This window comes from Rhinoderma darwinii, chromosome 8, assembly GCF_050947455.1.
Source record: "Rhinoderma darwinii isolate aRhiDar2 chromosome 8, aRhiDar2.hap1, whole genome shotgun sequence".
NCBI lineage: Eukaryota > Metazoa > Chordata > Amphibia > Anura > Rhinodermatidae > Rhinoderma > Rhinoderma darwinii.
Window position 1 is genome coordinate 101,744,272 of NC_134694.1, and position 20,095 is coordinate 101,764,366.

The 20,095-nt window shown below is 43.1% G+C and overlaps 1 protein-coding gene across 2 annotated transcripts in view; it reads left to right on the top strand.

Moving 5' to 3' along the window:
• Positions 1 to 2,044: 2,044 nt before the first annotated feature.
• The window catches only part of PPP1R37 (protein phosphatase 1 regulatory subunit 37), a 34,940-nt gene continuing 16,889 nt past the window's right edge, over positions 2,045 to 20,095 (top strand). Inside the window, exons 1-3 of one of the 2 annotated variants that reach the window (XM_075836030.1) lie at positions 2,045 to 2,410; positions 5,975 to 6,643; positions 17,660 to 17,757. In XM_075836030.1, the coding sequence (XP_075692145.1) occupies positions 6,031 to 6,643; positions 17,660 to 17,757 (711 nt within the window). In that variant the 5' untranslated portion in view covers positions 2,045 to 2,410; positions 5,975 to 6,030. The remainder of the gene's footprint in view (positions 2,411 to 5,974; positions 6,644 to 17,659; positions 17,758 to 20,095) is intronic. The other variant, XM_075836029.1, reaches the window with a different exon arrangement.

The window sequence follows — 20,095 nt, forward strand, 5'->3', positions numbered from 1 at the left end:
CGCTATCTACAGGGGGGCTGTGTCTGGAGCTATCTACAGGGGGGCTGTATCTGGAGCTATCTACAGGGGGGCTGTATATGGAGCTATCTACAGTGGGTTGTGTCTGGCGCTATCTACAGGGGGGCTGTATCTGGCGCTATCTACTGGGGGGCTGTATCTGGTGCTATCTACAGGGGGGCTGTATTTTGTGCTATCTACAGGGGGGCTGTGTCTGGCGCTATCTACAGGGGGGCTGTGTGTGGTGCTATGTACAGGGGGCTGTGTGTGGCGCTATGTACAGGGGGGCTGTGTGTGGCGCTATCTACAGGGTGGGCTATGTGTGTAGCTATCTACAGAGGGGGCTGTATCTGGAGCTATCTACAGGGGGACTGTGTGTGTAGCTATCTACAGGGGGCTGTATCTGGTGCTATCTACAGGGGGGCTGTGTCTGGAGCTATCTACAGGGGGGCTGTTTCTGGAGCTATGTACTGGGGGGCTGTATTTGGTGCTATGTACAGGGGGGCTGTGTGTGGCACTATGTACAGGGGGGCTGTGTGTGTAGCTATCTACAGGGGGCTGTGTGTGGAGCTATCTATAGGGGGCTGTGTGTGGCACTATGTACAGGGGGACTGTGTGTGGAGCAATCTACAGGGGGCTGTGTGTGGCACTAAAGACGGAGGCTGTGTGTGGAGCTATATGCAGGGGGGCTGTGTGTGGAGCTATCTACGGGGGGCTGTATCTGGAGCTATCTACAGGGGGGCTGTGTGTGGAGCTATCTACAGGGCGCTGTGTGTGGCGCTATCTACAGGGGTGGGGTGTGTGGCGCTATCTACAGGGGGGGTGTGGAGCTATATACAGGGGGGCTGTGTCTGGCGCTATGTACAGGGGGGCTGTGTGTGGAGCTATCTACAGGTGGGCTCTTGTGGATGATTTTTCCATTGACCGGTAGCAGAGTTACACAACTTGAAAAAAATAAATCCCCATCATGTAACTTTGCTACCACATCCACCACAGGGTCTCCCTCTTGACTTTCATTGTTCTCAGCCTTTTGGTTTGTCCTGCAGCTGCTGCCGCCGTGATGAGCAAATGTTATTTATACCCAAGGTAGGAAAAGTAACACAAAGACGACATAACCGGATCCATAATATCTGTGATATCCAGACAGTCTAGAGATCCGCAGTGAGAATGTGCGCGTGTTATTTGCAGAAGGATCTGGCCGTGATTTGATGTGTTTATACCGGATATTGGGCGTGGTTAGGGCGTGGCTTAAAATGTCCCTCTTTTCCGAATTCAAAAGTTGGGAGGTATGTAATACCTATTATCGTCATACACAGAAGTGGTGCCTGTAGCCAGTCGAGTGTTCTATATGTATGTAGCATGTCGTTTTGCATGTGGTCTGCAATCATGGGGGCACATAGCTCTGCATAGGAGCTACTTACACAAAACGGTACATTTTTTTTTAATTAGGACTAATTGCAAACTTGTTTCAGTTTATATTGGATTCATTGGCATAATAAAAAATATTGTTCAAGGGAAGAAATTCACTGGTGACCGCTGCCCGTTCTTTGTGGACCGATTCCATTGTGAGTAAATTACCTCAAAATATATTTGCACTAAATAATAGAAAATAATAGCTACTTAAATACAAACACACAAACTGTGAAAATCAGGGAATGACTCAAGACAGACACATTGGGGGAGTTAGTGCAAGGGAAGCAGCCAAATAAATTCCAGCTCTCATTTTTTAGAGGGCTCTTGGTAAATGAAAGCAGCCACCTGATTGGTTGCCATAAGAAACTGCTCCACTTTGCACTAGTTTTGATAAATCTTCCCATAATATTCCTTTAATATCAGGTGTATTCATGTATTTCTATAACCCCAACAACTCTAAAATGCATGCTGGGATTTGTAGTTTTTAACCAATCTTTATCAATTCTCCCAACTCTTGCGCACTGTGGACGCTCTTCTCAACCTGACGTCCTCTCTGGATTTTTTCGGTCCTCCTTTGCCTCTATGGTGGCTGCTGACGCGGCGAGCGCTGATTGGCTCGGCTGTTTTCTGGCGTCGCAGCCTGGCAGAGACCTGAGACAGAGACATGTGACCCGGAAACTGAGTTTAGACAGCAAGAGACATTCTTGGAACGACAGAGACAAACAAGGACTTGTGCGGAGAAGAGACACTGCCCAGGTTGACGGCTGCGAAGAGACAACCCAGCACTGAGAGAGACAGCCCTGTGTACAGTCAGTGAGGGGATTATTACACCTACCAAAGCTGTATAGACTTGCTGGAGCTAATATAATACTGAGAAGCAATGTAACCCGGCTGTCCCTTCGCTTCTAGACATGCTGCTGGGGACTGGCAGGCACTGAGAGGTAATGAGACTGTCTGGCTTGCACATAGATACCCATTTATACTGTGGCATTATAGACAGGTGGGTAAACATTGTACTGAGACAGCGGGCATCATGTACCTGTACCGTCCCCGGGCTGTGCGCCAAATATTGTGCCGTAGTCGCTATGGAAATGTCTGTCGTGTGATAGGTTAGGGATGTGCGCCATTTATAAAGAAGCGGAATATCCCTTTATTGCATGCGATTGTCACCTAACGAGGGGAGAACATTGGCGCGGTCCGTAATGATGTTATTATAATTGGCACCATTTTTCTGCCATACTGATATATACTTATGGACTTCCGCTTGTTAAAGGGGTACTCTGAATATTTATAACGTTTATTAAAATGAGTACCGGTCGTCTCCAAAGTTTGGGGTGGTTGCGGCTAACTAATCCATGCTGTTTGTTTATATTGGGGTTTGGCCGTGAACAAAAGTCTGTGCCCCTTTCCTGACCAGCATTCACGTCAAATCTGGGGCCTAATCTTAATTTCTAGGGCCAGCGATCGGGCTTATTCAGGCGAACGTGGGGCAACTCGGACGTGAAAAAACAGATGTTTTTCACGTCCGCGTTGCACCCGTGCGCGGCCCGTTTTCACGGATCCCCATAGACTTGAGCAACCGTGGAAGCGGAAGAAAATCAAACATGTTCTATTTTTCAACAGACCCTTCACGCGGTCTGCTGAAACCACGGCTTTGTGAACGGCCCCATTGAAATACATGCGTCTCTGTTTAATCCTGGTAGCAGCCCTTGGCTGAGAGTCCTCCCGGCCCCATAGATGTCACATTGTCGAAAGATCCCATCAAAATTGCTAAATTATACTTACACCGAGTAATAATGTTGCGTCAGATAGATGAAACTTTGTTGCATTATGTGTATGTACATGCACATATCTAATTTTTTTTCCAGTGTGTCAATGGTGCATGTGAATATACCCATAAGATACTATGGCATCAACTTTAGACTCTGTATATGTAGCGTGTGATAAATGTCTCTGCCATTATTTTCATAAGTCCCATTTATTACGATCGATATTGACCACACATTGGGACTGAAAGGGACAGGCAGTGAAGTCCAACCTGTGGCTCTCCGCAAATGCAAGACCTCTATGACCAGCATAACCTGCCTGTAGTTTACCTGCTTTTAGAAGGAGATTGTTTTTCGGTTGTCTTATTTGGCCTTTATAAATATATTGTGGCAGACTCCCGCATAAATATTAAGCGAGTGCCGGAAAAATTCTTACTTTGATTTATATTTTTAAGGGATTTTCTAGGATTTTTAAAAAAAAATAACATTTTGACTTGGAATTGGAAAATAATATATTTTCGGCTAAGGCTACACAATGACTGCGACACAGGCCCCACAGGTAAATATGCTGCCTGCATCACAGGTATTGAAAATTATTGTGGTCGCTTTTTGTCCTGCAAGTTGTTGCAACCACGACACCACAGTCGCAAGAAGTCCAGCGAGTTCGGATTCCATGCCAAAGTCACCATGTAGCCCTAGCGGTCCACATCTGCGTTCGTTTTCTTCCGTTCTGCTCCGGAGCTCGCGGATCTGTCACGACGGACACCGATATTGGTTTTGTTGTTTTTTTTTTCCATGCTGTCCGGCATTTTTCGCCAGATCTGCGATGGAGGCTCAGAACGCAGATGTGAACCTAGCTTTACCCCAGAGACTCTGCAGTTGTCCCTCCATACATACTCCTGTGACATCCATAGTAACAACACATCAGGTGACTGCTGCAGCCAGTTGCTGGCCACCGCGGTGACGTCGCGAAGTATTAATAAGTTTGTTATTTTGCAACTTTAAGCTCAAATTCATAGATTTTAAGTCCTGGAGAAAAAAAAACTTGGACTATATTCCCTTTTAGGTTGGATTGATTCTGGACGGAAATGCGGCAGAGTTTTCTGAGTATTTCCGCAGGGTTCCTGCAGCAAAATCTGCATGTGTCCTGTGCGTATTTTGCTGCGGATTGCACCCCTTCTCATTGAAGATCCGCAACATCCTCTGATTCTGTTCGGCAGCATGTGGATAAGGCTTGTTCATATCTCATCCATTTGGCTGGGACTGTAATCCGCTGCATATTTTCCATCCCTTATGAATCCAGCCTAAAAAGTCCTTGCATTATTTGCTCGTGGGATGTTGTTAAAGTTCTTGGCGGTTTTCCAGCTCTATCTGGTTCTAGCAAACTTTGGGGGTGATCGATATGACCACGATTTACTGCTCTAACACCAAACTTTTCCAAACACTTGCAAGGTAAATCTGCTTGGGGATAGTGCAGTGCCGGACTAGGCAGGTTTGACGTTAAGGTGTCTTGGAAAGCTGGGTGTCACCCGACTGGACCTGAAAAGGTTTACTTATAGGTTGTCCCCCAAGCTTTTCCATAAACAGATATAACTAAGAAAGTTTTACTATAGACTAGGAGTGAATTTATTGCTAAAGTGAATAAAATTTGTATGGGAAGAAACTGTGTATGTAAAGCGTAATGCTATTAAAAAAATGTGAATCCATATGGGGTCCATGGTTGTGCGTATTGGATCCTGCACTATAAGCTGTGCTCAGGTATTTTCTGGCTGAAGATTCTTTGTATTGTACCCTGATTAAACTTCTATACTGGAGGGGATAAGAATGGGGGGTTTAAGGGAGTTCTATGTCTGCCTTGAAAATGTATTGTAATTGTTCTGTATGTAAATTGCTTATTTGATGTTTGGAATATGTATCACCGCATACGTCTTTTTCTGTCATATATGATGGTGCCTGGGGGGAGGGTTTTGTATGTTTCGGTTTGTTTTTGTACTGTATAATTTTGAAACTTCAATTAAAAAAAAATATCTGATTTAAAGAAAGTTTTACTACAATTTGAAACAACTGTTTTTGTTTTGTTATTTTAGCCGAAATTCTTATTAAGGAGAAGTGAGACTGTTTGACATTTAAGAATTGTGACTGTTATCAAGGCACGTTGCAGTGAAATTCTTCTGACCACTAATAATCCAGAATATCTGATAATTCAGCACTGGTCTCCAGCAGATTACTGCAGTGTAGTGTGGAATTTCACAAGCCCAAAAGCAGAAAACCGAACAGAGACGGCCAACTAGGAATTCCCTCTGATAAATAAAAACAATATGTTCCTGCGGAAGATTTGCGGCAGCAATCTGCCGCAAGTGAGCATACACTTAGTGTGAATTCACGCTCTGTGGAATTGCAGCGTGTTTTCACTGCGGATTTTGCAGCAATTTACAGTACAATACATGCGGATAGGGTTTTACAAACGCCATCCACATGTAGCGGAATCTATGCTGCTGATCTTCTATTCCGCAGCATGTGAATTCTGTCGCAGATTTTATCCTTTGTAATGCATAGGGTTAAAACGAAATCAAAATCTGCATGTAACCCATGCAGATTTCATTGCGGATATGCAGCCAAATCCGCAACTGAAGTAGTCTTCAGATTTGTGCTATTTTATTTCCGTTTTCAATGACTGTCTGATAATCTGGCACCCGTCAGATCTCATTGATGCTAGGTTAAAGGAGTTTGATGGTATCATTTCTTGTTACATTGTTTTATATATTGATACAGATGAGATTGTATTTGGTGTATTACAGGCTTCTGATGCATGAAGTAACAATGGCTTCCGTGGCTGGATAGAGTACCTGCTATTATGGAGATGCCTGCAGTCTTGGAAAGTGCAAATCTTCCCTCTGAGGGGTCCCATAAACAGGAGGAACATACCGAAATAGAGGACAATGGGGACTCTTTTTGCACACAGGAAGGGTCAGGCGACGAGCAATGTTCCCATCAAAACACTAAACAAGAAGATGGCACAGATGATGCGGATGAGGTACCCACTCAGAATGACGCTATTGACAATTTAGGAAATATAGATACGGCTCTTCAAGAGCGCACTAGGGTGGAACTAAATGTGGATAATTCTTCAGGAGCTGCAGGTCTCCTGGGTAGTGCCCAGGAACAGGTCAAGGAGTTGTCTTCCATTGCCTCATTACCAGTTAACCAGGATTTGGAGGCTGTGCCTCACAGGACCGAACAGACTTCTTCCAGTCCGGATATTGCAGATGAAGCAAAGTTTGATTGTAATGAGGGGACTCCATCCACTGAAGGAGCGGACCAGGGGAACCATACAAAGGGGGCCAAAGAGGAAGGGGCCCCAGAGGAGGATAATGGACGCAGTAAACACGGGCCTAAGAGGGTCACATTTCCTTCTGACGATGATATTGTTTCTGGCGCCCTAGAACCCAAAGACCCGTGGAGACATGGTGAGGACTGCGATCCGTTACTTATTACTATACTTTGCAGTGTGTTGTTTAGGTTTTTCCTGTGATGGTCTCTTTCATTGAACTGTGTTTCTGTTAGTAGCCATGATGTCTCTATTATTCACGTTTAGATGGCTGAACATGAGTGTTGTTTCAGTGGAGAAGCAGATGCCAGGCACCTCTTGTCTCTGGGGAAACAAATGGATCAGACAGGGAAAATGTATTTCGTTTCCCCTGACAGCCGCCTGTGCTAAACCCCATAGACATGAGATTATTGTTGGTGGGTCTTTGTCATTTTAGTTGGTGTGCACTTCATGCAAATGATGTACCCCCTCCTCTTAGTGAGATCTCTCATAATGTGTCCTGTTGGTACATCCGATTGCCCGAGAGAACTCGCTGAGAGCTGGAGCGCATTGGCTCATCTTTCTTTAGGGCATCTTTGAAATGCCTTAATTTGTAGAGGTCGACCCTGACGACAGACACACTTTAATAATTTACAATGGAGAAACCGAATAGTCACAATTATATTACAGTTGTCTTGTGGTATCGCAGAACTTTAATTGTGAGATTCCAAGAATTTGTTTCTTCATCACTCCGCTTCTGATTTACCAGCATTGCAGATTTTACAGATTACTACACCTGTCCTGTGTAGTCTGTAGATGAGAAATCCTAAACCCGCACATTACCAATGGACCAAGGGCCAGTTCACACCTGCGTCAGTGTTTCTTTCCTGTCAGAGAAGCAGAACATCGAAAATATAGTAAACGCTGGTTCCGTTGTATGACGGATACCATCGTCGACCATCGGGTTTTATGCCAGGGTGTCTGTGGTTTCAACAGAAATCCTAGCGCAGCATGCTCCGATATTGTTTCTAGTGTTTTCAGCCAGATCTGTGACGATAGTCCCTAAAGGAGCCTCCAACGCATATGTGAACAGACCCTAAATCCCCAGTATATTGGAAATCTCTTCCACTACAATTCCCTAATGACCCTCATGTTGGCTGCACTTGCCTAATGGGCTGTACTGTCATAAAAAATGATGTAGTGAGGGAGGGCAGGCAATGCAGGATGTCCGAGTGGATTTCACTTAGAAGCCTCTCCGTTACCCAAAGGAGAAAGCCGCTAGAGGGATCAGTATAATATGGTTGCTCGTTGACCTCATAGGTCATGATGTTACATCTACCATTCCTAGCAGCTAATAGTCAGGTTTTCCGTAGCAACTCCCTTAGATGGTGGCATCAGGGTTGAGTTATTTCTTGTTTTTCATGCATGTCTTTTTTTTTCCATCCTGATCTGATGGTCCAATTCAACATCAACCATATACTTCAACATGTCTGGTTTGTAGGAGATGCATCATAATTATTTTTTTCCTGCAGTAAATAACATGTGGAGTGTCTACGGTGGTGCGGTGAAGGTGCATGATTGATTGGAAACAATGGTGTAGTGTGTGCTGTTATGACACATGCCGCTATTGGAATTCCACATGACGGTCATGGAGACATGTACCAGCTACAAGTGGCGGCATGTAAACACAGCCCCGCCGAGCTGGACAGTTCTGCTCCTATAGTATTACATTGATCTGAAACCAGATCTGACCTCTTTCTGGGTTGATTAATTATAAATCAAACCGAGCACTTATTAGTTATTCATTAACCAGACTTGCCATTCGCGCTCTATTATCATGGCTTAGATGCTATTATTTTAATGTGTTCTCTTTAGAGAATGACACTCCTGGAATTTTTACCATTCTTGTGCAGGGATTTCGGGTCTAGATGGTAATTTTATTCCTATTAAACAGTCTGTTTCATTTGTCAGGCATTGACAAAAATGTGTCTGTTCAAAAAGCAGGTGGTTCTTTTTTTGTGGATTTGTCATACACCTACACGCTGCAGACTTCTCCGTAGGCCTTATTCACACCAGCGTATTTCACATTAGTGTTACGAGCGTTAAAACAACGGACGTCACACGGACCTATGCAATTCAATGGGGCCATTCAGACATTGTGTGTTTCACGCAGCGTGTGTCCGCTGCGTGAAACTCACTGCATGTCTTATTCTTGTGCGTTTTTTGAAGTCAATGGGTGCGTGAAAATCACGGACGCACATCCGTGTGCTGTCCGTGATCCACCCAGCAGTTGCTAAATAAATGATGAGAAAAAGAAAAACACCTCCTGTTTTTTTTTTTTTTTGCTGACATAAAAAACACGTGACATACGCACGTAAAAAACAGACGCGCACCGTACACGGATGTCACACGGAACTGCAATGCGCGCAAAACGTTGGGTTTTTTACGCGTGCAAAACTGACACGCTCGTGTGATTAAGGCCTTGATGGAAGGCTGCACTGTCAGCAGTTAGTACTAGGCAGGGAATACACGGATGTTGCACTTCAAATAAAGTTCTGCGTTGTTGCGCGCTATTGTTTTTCACCCATCGGTTTGATGCGTTCAGTGCATTGTCTTGGTGACTTTGCAGTTGTGTGTCTTTTGGCAGCTTCACCACAGCAATACTTCCAGGTAGAGCTACATTCAGTAACCTCATTTAATGTCCTGGAATCCAACTCTCAGCTAAAGCCTATAAATCTGGGGAGGTGGGTGTCAGGCAAATATTAGGTCTGGTTAACGTCTAGTAGATGTGCTCTGGCTTAAGAAAAAAAAAAAAAAAGTTCAAAAACAGGTTATTTTGGTTTAACTGTGGAAGTTGGGAGGGAGGTGCAGAATATACTAAAAGGAGTTGTCCGCTTTGGACTTTTCGATTTTGCTAGAAATGTCCCTCGATGACTAGCTGATCAGTGTGCTGGGATCCCCGGCGATAAGCTGTCATTTATTGGGAAATTCAACAGCACCACTGCTGGAGAAATGAAGAATTACACAAATCCCGGTGAAATCAGTGGACTGTCCGTGTAATGAATAGACGTCCTGGGTCCTCCGAAGAGACTTTCTTTTGTAGTATGTATTTGTTCTGTCTAATGAATTGGGGTCTGTCTTAATTGGGGACCCTCCTCTATTACCTCCCTACTACAGTGTTTGAAAACCCCTGTTGTTGCTGTTTTCACATTCTCATTCACGCAAATAGAATAGGTTTTATTCCCCAGCAGCCTTTGGAGGATGACGCGTGAGCAAGGCCTAAGTATTTGAAGGATTTGTAGATTTATATAAAAAAAAATCTAATTTAAAACAAACAGTAAATTTAATAATATTTTTTTTAACATTCTGGCACATTTCTCAAAATTAGTTTTTTTTGATACTTGAGATGCGGCACAAAACGGAGCAGCTCTGATATAAAGTCTGGAGGCAGAGAGAACATTTCTGAGTCATCTGATAACATGATATCCAATATAGCTGAGGGAGAGGTTATTTTGGAGATAAAAATGTCGTTGTGGAGCAGAGCAGTAGATGGAAAAGTTGGGACTTGGAGAAACTACATCTCTTGAGTAGAGGATCCTTTTTATCGCTTGCCTGTGGATGTAAAAGTAGAACCTACCTGGTCTTACCTGGACATGTCTTACTTTCAATGGAAGCCAGTTTTCTGGAGTAGTCCTCATGGGCTGAAGTCCAGAGACCACTTCTAATGGACTTAGAGGTGTTACCAAGAATGAACTTGGCTGTTGACATGGAGGATCTGTTTATTGAGAAGTAAGACTCGCTTGAATATACAATTGGTTCTGAGCGAACCTTGTGTTGAAGCTTGGAAGCTCCTGAGTGAGCAGCGTATGTTGGACAAATAATTCATTCAAAGTTGTGGTTCTCCTTCCATCACCGGTAGCCTCCAACACAGCAGGCAAAGCATCCCCCCCCCCCCAAAAAAAACTTTCATATTGTAAGTCAGTGGGGTCTGAACTTTGACTATTCTCTTTGGATAAGTCTATCGACAATGATGTTATCCAGGATAATAAAAATGGATTTGCTAGTTTTTACTCCCAGAATCCACTCCTGTTTGGAGGGGAGTGAAGCAAACCCATTTTCATTATTACGCTAATATGTGAGTGCAAGGAGAAATGTTCTCACCAGTGCCAGCACCAGAATACAGGTTAAGGGTCATCTTAACAGCTGCTCTCCTTTCTCCATCTACAGAATACAAAAGTCATAAACAGCCTGTGAGCAAACTCGTAGGGAACTTTATTTTCCCCATGCCTACACTGCCATATTAGCCCTGCGATAAACAGTAAGTTACTGTAGACCAGTAGTCTCCAACCTGTGGCTCTTCAGCCGTTGCAAAACTACTACTCCCAGCAGGTCTGGGAGACCATCACTGTAGGATCTAGGAGCCACTTACAGCACGCTATTTCTAAAGGGAGCGATTCGCATATGGAGTAGGCATTAGGAAATTGCTATAAAAGAGAAACTTGGGTTCACAACACCAAATGATGATGAGGGCACAATGTGTGAAGGCTAAACAAAAATTCACAAACACAATGAGGGTAAAACCAACACGGGAAATATTGTACCACTTGTTAGCTCTGTACCAAGGTCATGTTTAATTGGTGTCTTGTTATTAAAAGGAAATAAAAAGAAAATGTATTTACTCAGGAATGTAAATAATGATAACCCGTAATATCAGCGCAGTAACAATGAGTGTGTAAATAAACATTCTGCTTATAGAGCCAGCATCCAAGAGGTTAAAATAAAAGTATTTCATGAGACTCTAAACAGAAAACTATCTTCCCCAATGCTGATCTCCGCCTTCCCCGACGCTTATTTCCTGGGATAACCATGGATTGACATCCATCGTGCCCAATAAATTGTTGGCAGTCCTACCGACTGTTATCTAATGTGTGTGGACCGCGTTATCCGGCAAATACATATTAAATGTTCTTTATAAAGTTACGGGTAATATTCATATCATATGTACATTATACAAACATAATATTTGTCATAATACCCAGGAGCAGGTATATAGTGTAGACCAAAAGCAGTTTTTAGAAATGGTATAAAACTTTTTCAAAGGATAGGTGATAAATATTTGATCCCAGGCAGAGTGACAGTAGATGCTAGAGCTCTGCCCGGGACTCCGGTTCTGGGGAAGCCCCTGACATCACTGTCCATATATGGACAGTGATGTCAGGAGCAGAGCAGTGTCCCAGGCTGAGTGCTAGTAGCGCTCTGCCCGGGACTTTGGCACTAGGGTTGCCCCTGACATCACTATCCATATATGGGCAGTAATGTCAGGGGCAACCCCAGAGCCATTGTCCTGGGCAGAGCACTACTAGCACTCTGCCTGGGACTCCTGCAATGCTCCTGACATCACTGTCCATATATGGAAAGTGATGTCCAGAGCAGAGCTGAAGACCCGGGCAGAGCATTAGTAAAGGCTTTACTCTGGTACTCCGTCTCTGGGGAAGCCCCTGACATCACTGTTCATATATGGGTAGTGATGTCAGGGGCAACCCCAGAGACAATGTCCGGGCAGAGCGCTACTAGCACTCTCCCTGGGACACTGCTCTGCTCCTGACATCACGGTCTATATATGGACAGTGATGTCAGGGGCTTCCCCAGAAATGGAGTCCCGGGCAGAGCGCTACTAGCACTCTGCCTGGGAGTCTGTAGCGTAGTAAATGGCAGAGCGGGGAGACACCACCCTGCTTTCCCATATCGTTCAATAAAATCTGCGTCCTAAGCGCGCAGATACTATTGATTGTGGCCATTACGGCTACTAGGGGGGCCACTGGGCATGTGTGTCAGGCCTGTGACCGCGGGTGGCACAGGCCCCCTTATGCCGCGGGCCCTGTGGCAGCCGTTATGGCTTCTACAGCGGTAGTTACGCCCTCCTAGATAGGGCTACATCTAGAAGCAGAATCCCCGGCGAGACTCTGGCCGGGGATTCCACTTCTGGAGGAGCCATGATGGCAGCTTCAGCACCCAGTGGCTTAGTGGGCCCCCCCCCCCCCCAAGGGTAGTGGGCCCCGGCACTTTCTTGGGATCGCCAGGTGCTTACGCCAGCCCTGCCCTCACCGATCACGAGAATGGTCTTACCATGCAATTCCTGGGAGCCCCATAAGAATGGAGCAGTAGTGCGCATGCTCAGCCAACTCTCCATTCGTTTCGATAGAGCTACTGAGCGCTATCTTAGGCAGCCCCATAGAAACGAATGGATTGTGGCAGAGCATGAGCAATACCGCTCCATTCCTATGAGGCTCACAGGAATGGCAAGGTAAACCCGTACCTGTGGATAGGTGATATAAATATTGATTATGCGAAAACCCCTTTAATGGCAGTTGTGCTGATGGTTAAGGGTAGTAGAGGGCTAAATACCAGCTTCCCTGGTGGTCTAGGGTAGGGGCGGGGTTAACGCCACCATCTTTTTTTTTGTACCGATGGGTGTCGAGCAGGGACTCCAACAACAAAAAGTGTCAGGCAAAAAAAAATGTCTAATCACGTTATAAATCTGAGCATTGGCGTTCGCCCTTATGTATGCACTTTTTGTGCATTTTTTTTTTGCCTTCTCTATGTAAATATCTCTCCATTATAATATGTTTCTATGTAGAATCTTTACTAATTTTTGGCAACAAAACCAACAAACATCTGCTCTGTGTGAACAATATATTACGCCCGATGTGAGTGAAGAAACTGCTGTCGGATGCTTTTTGGGAAGTCTTAATTCTGCAGGAATCCAGTAATCCCATTAAAGGCTACAGTAAATGGCTTATTCCTAGTCTGAAATGACCGGAAGACTGAGGATAGTAGGTGGATCAACATGTTTTCCCTTTTTTTTTTTTTTTAATGTGTAAGTTGAGTCACTTTGTAAATACATTGTATTACTTATCTTGTTCTCATCCTGAGTTCCTGGCTGTTGTCCAGAGCTGCATTCACAATTCTGCTGGGCATTACAGGACAAGCTGGTCTTCAGACACACCCTTAACACTGCATTCTAGGACAGGTAGTTTTTCTTCTGATTACTATGCAGTGCCTGATGTAAAAACTACACTTCCCAGAATCACCAAAGCAAGGTCTATGCAGAGTACAGATTCCAATGAAGCAAGGTGTTTGAGCACGCAGAACTAGGACTGCTGCTGTTGATGCGAGTGTGGTCTAATCCAGCTGCTTGGAGATGGGACAATTTTATCAACATCCGGATATTATATGATTTTTAATGGTCCATCATAATACCAGAATGTTATACTGTTCTCACATTTGATTTCTAGTCCTCTTTTTGGATTATTATGGATGTCTTTAGCCTTATTGCTCTTCGTCATCCATTATTCTTGTTCAGAATTGTATTGGTGTATTTGGTTTCAGGACATTAGTTCATTATTGTTAAAGGGTTACTCCCAACTCCCTTGTTTTTTGTTTTTTTTTGTTCTTTTTTTAGGTCATTTATACATGACACACAGTAGTATTTTACACCCCTTGCAGTCACTCATGTCCCAATACCTCTCATGGCTTCTCATTTCCTAAAAAGTGGGCGTATTGCTCACCCAACTCTCTCTTCGCCCGCAGGCGGCGCTGTGATAATCCCACTACTTCCTTCTTTGTGCTCGGTCCTGATGTTGCTATCACAAACTTCTAGTGGCAGCATCGGGCTCACAAAGAATGCCGTGCCGAGTGCAAACTAAAGGAACTGCTCCAGGGCTACTGTGTATGCCCTGGAGCCGCCTCTCACAAATAATATGAGGCTCAGGGGAGGAGCAATGGTCGGGAGATCGCAGCCTCGGCACGCTCCCGGGAATCCGGCCAGCAGAGACGGGGAAGTGCGCAAGCGCGGCAAGAGGTTGCAAACTGTGGCGGTGGTTGTTTCCATAGGAATGACCACTGCAACAAAGGAGACTGGAGAGGAGGCCATAGCTGCAAAACGCTGCCCTACAGAAAGAAAAGGGTATTTAGAGATTTACAGTCCTGGACACTTGGACATTAAAGGGTTATTCCCAACACGTACTTTTATGTCTCATTGTTTACACCCAGTAATTTTTCAAGTCGCCAAGGAACGATTAATGGGTTGAAAAATGTTATGAATATCTGATGGGCATTTCCTTCTATACAATGATTGTACATAAAGCTTGAGTGGGCCTGCATTGCTTTTCCCCGCACATTGGCGCACCCGGACACCCAGAGGCCTTGATTGGTTCTCTGTATTGGCGGAGACCTACTGATCAGAATGGTATGGCCTGTCCTACCAATATACCATAACATTCAATGATGGGAAACCCCTTCCCACTGCATGCATTCTGGGCCTTAAAAATGATCAAGCGATTTTATTTATTTTTTTCGTTTTTAGACCCTCACATTCAAGGAGCTATAACTTTTTATTTTCCTGTCGACATGGCTGTATGAGGACTTGTTTTTTTGCGGGATGAGTTGTATTTTTTAATGGCATAGTTTTGGGGCATATAGAATTTTTTGATTAACTTTTATTAACTTATTTTTTTTAGGGGGGGGGGGGATATAAGAAAACCGCAATCTAGCCGTTGTTCTATGCATTCGAAATTTACGCCGTTCACCATGCTGCGAAAAAATCATGCTACTTTATTCTATGGGCCGGTGCGATTATGACGATACCACATATGTATAGTTTTTTTTTGTTTTTTTTTACTACTTTTGCAGAATAAAAACGAAGATAATCTTCTTTTGCTTCGTCGCTCTCCAAGAGCCATAACTTTTTTTATTTTTTTCCGTTGATGTCCCCATATGAGGGCTTGTTTTTTGCGGGACTTCATTGCTACCATTTTGGGGTATGTGGGACTTTACTGATCGACCTTTATTAGTATTTTTTTGGGGTGGAAATGGAAAAAATTAGTTATTTTGCCGTTGTTTTAATTTTATTTTTTTACTGCGTTCACCTTGCGGCCTAAATAATATGTTATCTTTATTTTTTGGGTCATTACGATTGCGGCCATATCATATATGTGTCGTTTTTATTAATTTGTTAGACTTTTACTAAAAAAATGGTTTGAGTTTTTTTTTTTTTGTGTACCTTTTTTTATTAATCCATTTTTATTTCACATCATTTTTTTCAGTCTGCGATCTTTTAATTGCTTATATAATTTTTTGGTATACTCTTTTTATACCAAAGCATTACTGCCGGTCAGTATAAAACAGCCTAATAGACATATGGTTATATTGTTAGGCTCCCATGGCAACACATCGGCAGCCCGCGATCACATTTACGGGCCGCCGATGGGTGGCAGGGAGCCCCCTCCCTATGTAAACTACTCAGATGCAGCGGTTGCTAATGACCGCAGCATCTTAGGGGTTAAACAGTCCTGATCGAAGGAAACGTCAATCACTACCGTTACAGCAGGTGCCCGGATTTAAATCGGGCTGCCGTGAAAAAGCGGCAACCTACAAGAAGACCCCTTAATGACTGCTGTGAAAGGCATGTAGGCGGTCATTAAGGGGTTAACAGTACAAGATAAGTAATGCAATGTGTTTGTACTCCACTTTTACGTAACTTTTTATGTAATTATATCTACATGTAAAATAATGCTCCCTCCTAATCCACTTCCAACACTGTGCTATACTGGCAGATGGCAGATTACAATGCTGGAGTAAGGCAATCTGCTTCCTGCCGCAACAGCCAAAATGTATCCTAACACTTTCTAGTCAACAGAGAAAACAAAATATTCATTGGAAATTCTGAACGTCCCTTTAATTGTAGCCAACTTTTTTTTATTTGTGAACTGGAGTTTTCCCTTTATGGTTTCCAGTTCATACCAGTGCTATCATAAATACACAGATGTGCGTGACTCTTATTTATTTTGTGTAATGTTTCTTTAAGCGCAGATAATGGAACTTTGAACCGGTGGTGCAAATAATGTTCAAGTTAAGAGCTGATCTGAGTCCAGTGTGCGCATCTTAAACAAAGCTCAGGAGATGGAGCAGATGGAGTGGTCCGCGACCTGAGACGCCCATCAATTAAAAAATAGAGGTGCCTTCAAGGCTCTGCTATGCACTATGTCCTCTCTAATATACTGCTGACGTTCCTGTGAAATCAAGCACGTTATAAACATAATGTCTTCACATGTTTCTGTGATGTGTCAAGCGATGGCTTAAAGGGATTTTCTAGAAATATATAAATTGGTGTAAAGCCGTCCTAAACCGTAAAATAACGGTCAATTACTCGGGGCTACAATGATTCTACGTTCTTCTGCCACTGATGTCTGTATTCTAGTTAGCAAAGTGTGGAAGACCACCTATCACACAATATCGTAGTCAGATCACATTGGTGTACACCACCCAGTGTAGCGATATATTTATGAGGAAAGGGAAGAGGGAGAAAGTATATGATCTGAATTAATATGTAACTTTTATTTGTATGCATTAAAAAAAGAGATAATTATAAAAATCCTTGGTGTAAGAGGTATGTGTGAGTGACCCCCAAACTCACATACCCTGGCTGTATAAAGTATGGTGTCAAAATTGCGGAGTTTGCAAAGCAGTAGTAAATTGTAAAGTGGCTGTACCGCAGGATTAGGTAATAATAACCTGCTGCACTGCTATATGGCTGCGCTGCTTGTAGGCTCCTGTTCAAATTATACAGCAGTGCAGCCATATAGCAGTGCAGCAGGTTATTATTACCTAATCCTGCGGTACAGCCACTTTACAATTTACTACTGCTTTGCAAACTCCGCAATTTTGACACCATACTTTATACAGCCAGGGTATGTGAGTTTGGGGGTCACTCACACATACCTCTTACACCAAGGATTTTTATAATTATCTCTTTTTTAATGCATACAAATAAAAGTTACATATTAATTCAGATCATATACTTTCTCCCTCTTCCCTTTCCTCATACATACTGTATTCTAGTTAAGCTGCCCGTGGACGGCACATCACGTTGCTGCGTAAGTCGATGCTGCAACGCAGTACCCAGGAATTGGTGGCAGCAGAGCATCATAGTAATGGTGATTATATGGAAGAGTATATTTGCCTGTTTTCGGATGCGATATCTATATATATATATATATATATATATCCCAGATTCAAGGTTCACATACCCAAACAGGAAAGCACTGCATTTAATAACCGCCATATAGAAGTTTGACACCAAAGAAAGATTAACATTTCTTCTATCCTTTCTCTATAGCCCAGAATGTCACCGTGGAAGATGTCGTCACGTCTTATACACAAGCCTGCCAGAAACTGAACTGTAAACAGATTCCAAAACTTATCCGACAGCTTCAGGTAAAGTTTGTCTTCTAGTCCACGGATCTGGATTACCTGCTTGCACCCATTACCGTGTTAGAATTGGATTCAGAGTGCTGCTTATATATAATAAATTTTATATATATATATATATATATATATATATATATATATATATATATATATATATACACACTACTGTTCAAAAGTTTGGGGTCACCCAGACAATTTTGTGATTTCCATGAAAACTCACACTTTTATATTTATCAAATGAGTTGCAAAATGACTAGAAAATATAGTCAAGACATTGACAAGGTTAGAAATAATGATTTTTATTTGAAATAATAATTTTCTCCTTCAAACTTTGCTTTGGTCTTGGAATGCTCCATTTGCAGCAATTCCAGCATTGCAGACCTTTGGCATTCTAGCTGTTAATTTGCTGAGGTAATCGGGAGAAATTTCACCCTATGCTCCCAGAAGCCCCTCCCACAAGTTGGATTGGCTTGATGGGCACTTCTTGCGTACCATACGGTCAAGCTGCTCCCACAACCGCTCTATGGGGTTGAGATCTGGTGACTGCGCTGGCCACTCCATTACAGATAGAATACCAGTTGCCTGCTTCTTCCCTAAATAGTTCTTGCATAATTTGGAGGTGTGCTTTGGGTCATTGTCCTGTTGTAGGATTAAATTGGCTCCAATCAAGCGCTGTCCACAGGGTATGGCATGGCGTTGCAAAATGGAGTGATAGCCTTCCTTATTCAAAATCCCTTTTACCTTGTACAAATCTCCCACTTTACCAGCACCAAAGCAACCCCAGACCATCACATTACCTCCACCATGCTTGACAGATGGCGTCAGGCACTCTTCCAGCATCTTTTCAGTTCTTCTGTGTGATCCAAACACCTCAAACTTCGATTCGTCTGTCCATAACACTTTTTTCCAATCTTCCTCTGTCCAATGTCTGTGTGCTTTTGCCCATATTAATCTTTTCCTTTTATTAGCCAGTCTCAGATATGGCTTTTTCTTTGCCACTCTGCCCTGAAGGCCAGCATCCCGGAATCGCCTCTTCACTGTAGACGTTGACACTGGCGTTTTGTGGGTACTATTTAATGAAGCTGCCAGTTGAGGACCTGTGAGGAGTCTATTTCTCAAACTAGAGACTCTAATGTACTTGTCTTGTTGCTCAGTTGTGCAGCGGGGCCTCCCACTTCTCTTTCTACTCTGGTTAGAGCCTGTTTGTGCTGTCCTCTGAAGGGAGTAGTACACACCGTTGTAGGAAAGCTTCAGTTTCATGGCAATTTCTCGCATGGAATAGCCTTCATTTCTAAGAACAAGAATAGACTGTTGAGTTTCACATGAAAGCTCTCTTTTTCTAGCCATTTGGAGAGTTTAATCGAACCCACAAATGTAATGCTCCAGATTCTCAGCTAGCTCAAAGGAAGGTCAGTTTTATAGCTCCTCTAAACAGCAAAACTGTTTACAGCGGTGCTAACATAATTGCACAAGGGTTTTCAAGTGTTTTCTAATCATCCATTAGCCTTCTAACAAAGTTAGCAAACACAATGTACCATTAGAACACTGTAGTGATGGTTGCTGGAAATGGGCCTCTATACACCTATGTAGATATTGCATTAAAAACCAGATGTTTGCAGCTAGAATAGTCATTTAGCACATTAACAATGTATAGAGTGTATTTCTGATTAATTTAATGTTGAAAAAACTGCTTTTCTTTCAAAAATAAGGAAATTTCTATGTGACCCTAAACTTTTGAACGGTAGTGTATATATACATATGTATACACAGTGTTCCAAATTATTATGCACATTGGATTTAAGTGTCATAAACATTTAATTATTCATTTTTCCATTAAACTCATGGATGGTATTGTGTCTTAGGGCTCTTTGGATCATTGTAATCAATCTCAGACACCTGTGATAATTAGTTTGCCAGGTGTGCCCAATCAAAGGAAAACTACTTAAGAAGGACATTCCACATTATTAAGCAGGCCACAGGTTTCAAGCAATATTTGAAAGAAAAAGGATCTCTCTGCTGCCGAAAAGCGTGAAATAGTGCAATACCTTGGACAAAGTATGAAAACATTGGATATTTCAAGAAAACTTAAGCGTGATCATCGTACTGTGAAAAGATTTGTGGATGATTCAGAGCACAGACGGGTTCTTTCAGATAAAGGCATAATGAGGAAGGTTTCTGCCAGACAAATTAATAGGATTTGGAGAGCAGCTGCTAAAATGCCATTGCAAAGCAGCAAACAGGTATGTGAAGCCGCTGGTGCCTCTTGAGTCCCGCGAACCTCAAGGTGTAGGATCCTCCAGAGGTTTGCAAGTGTGCATAAAGCTATTATTCGGCCACCCCTAAA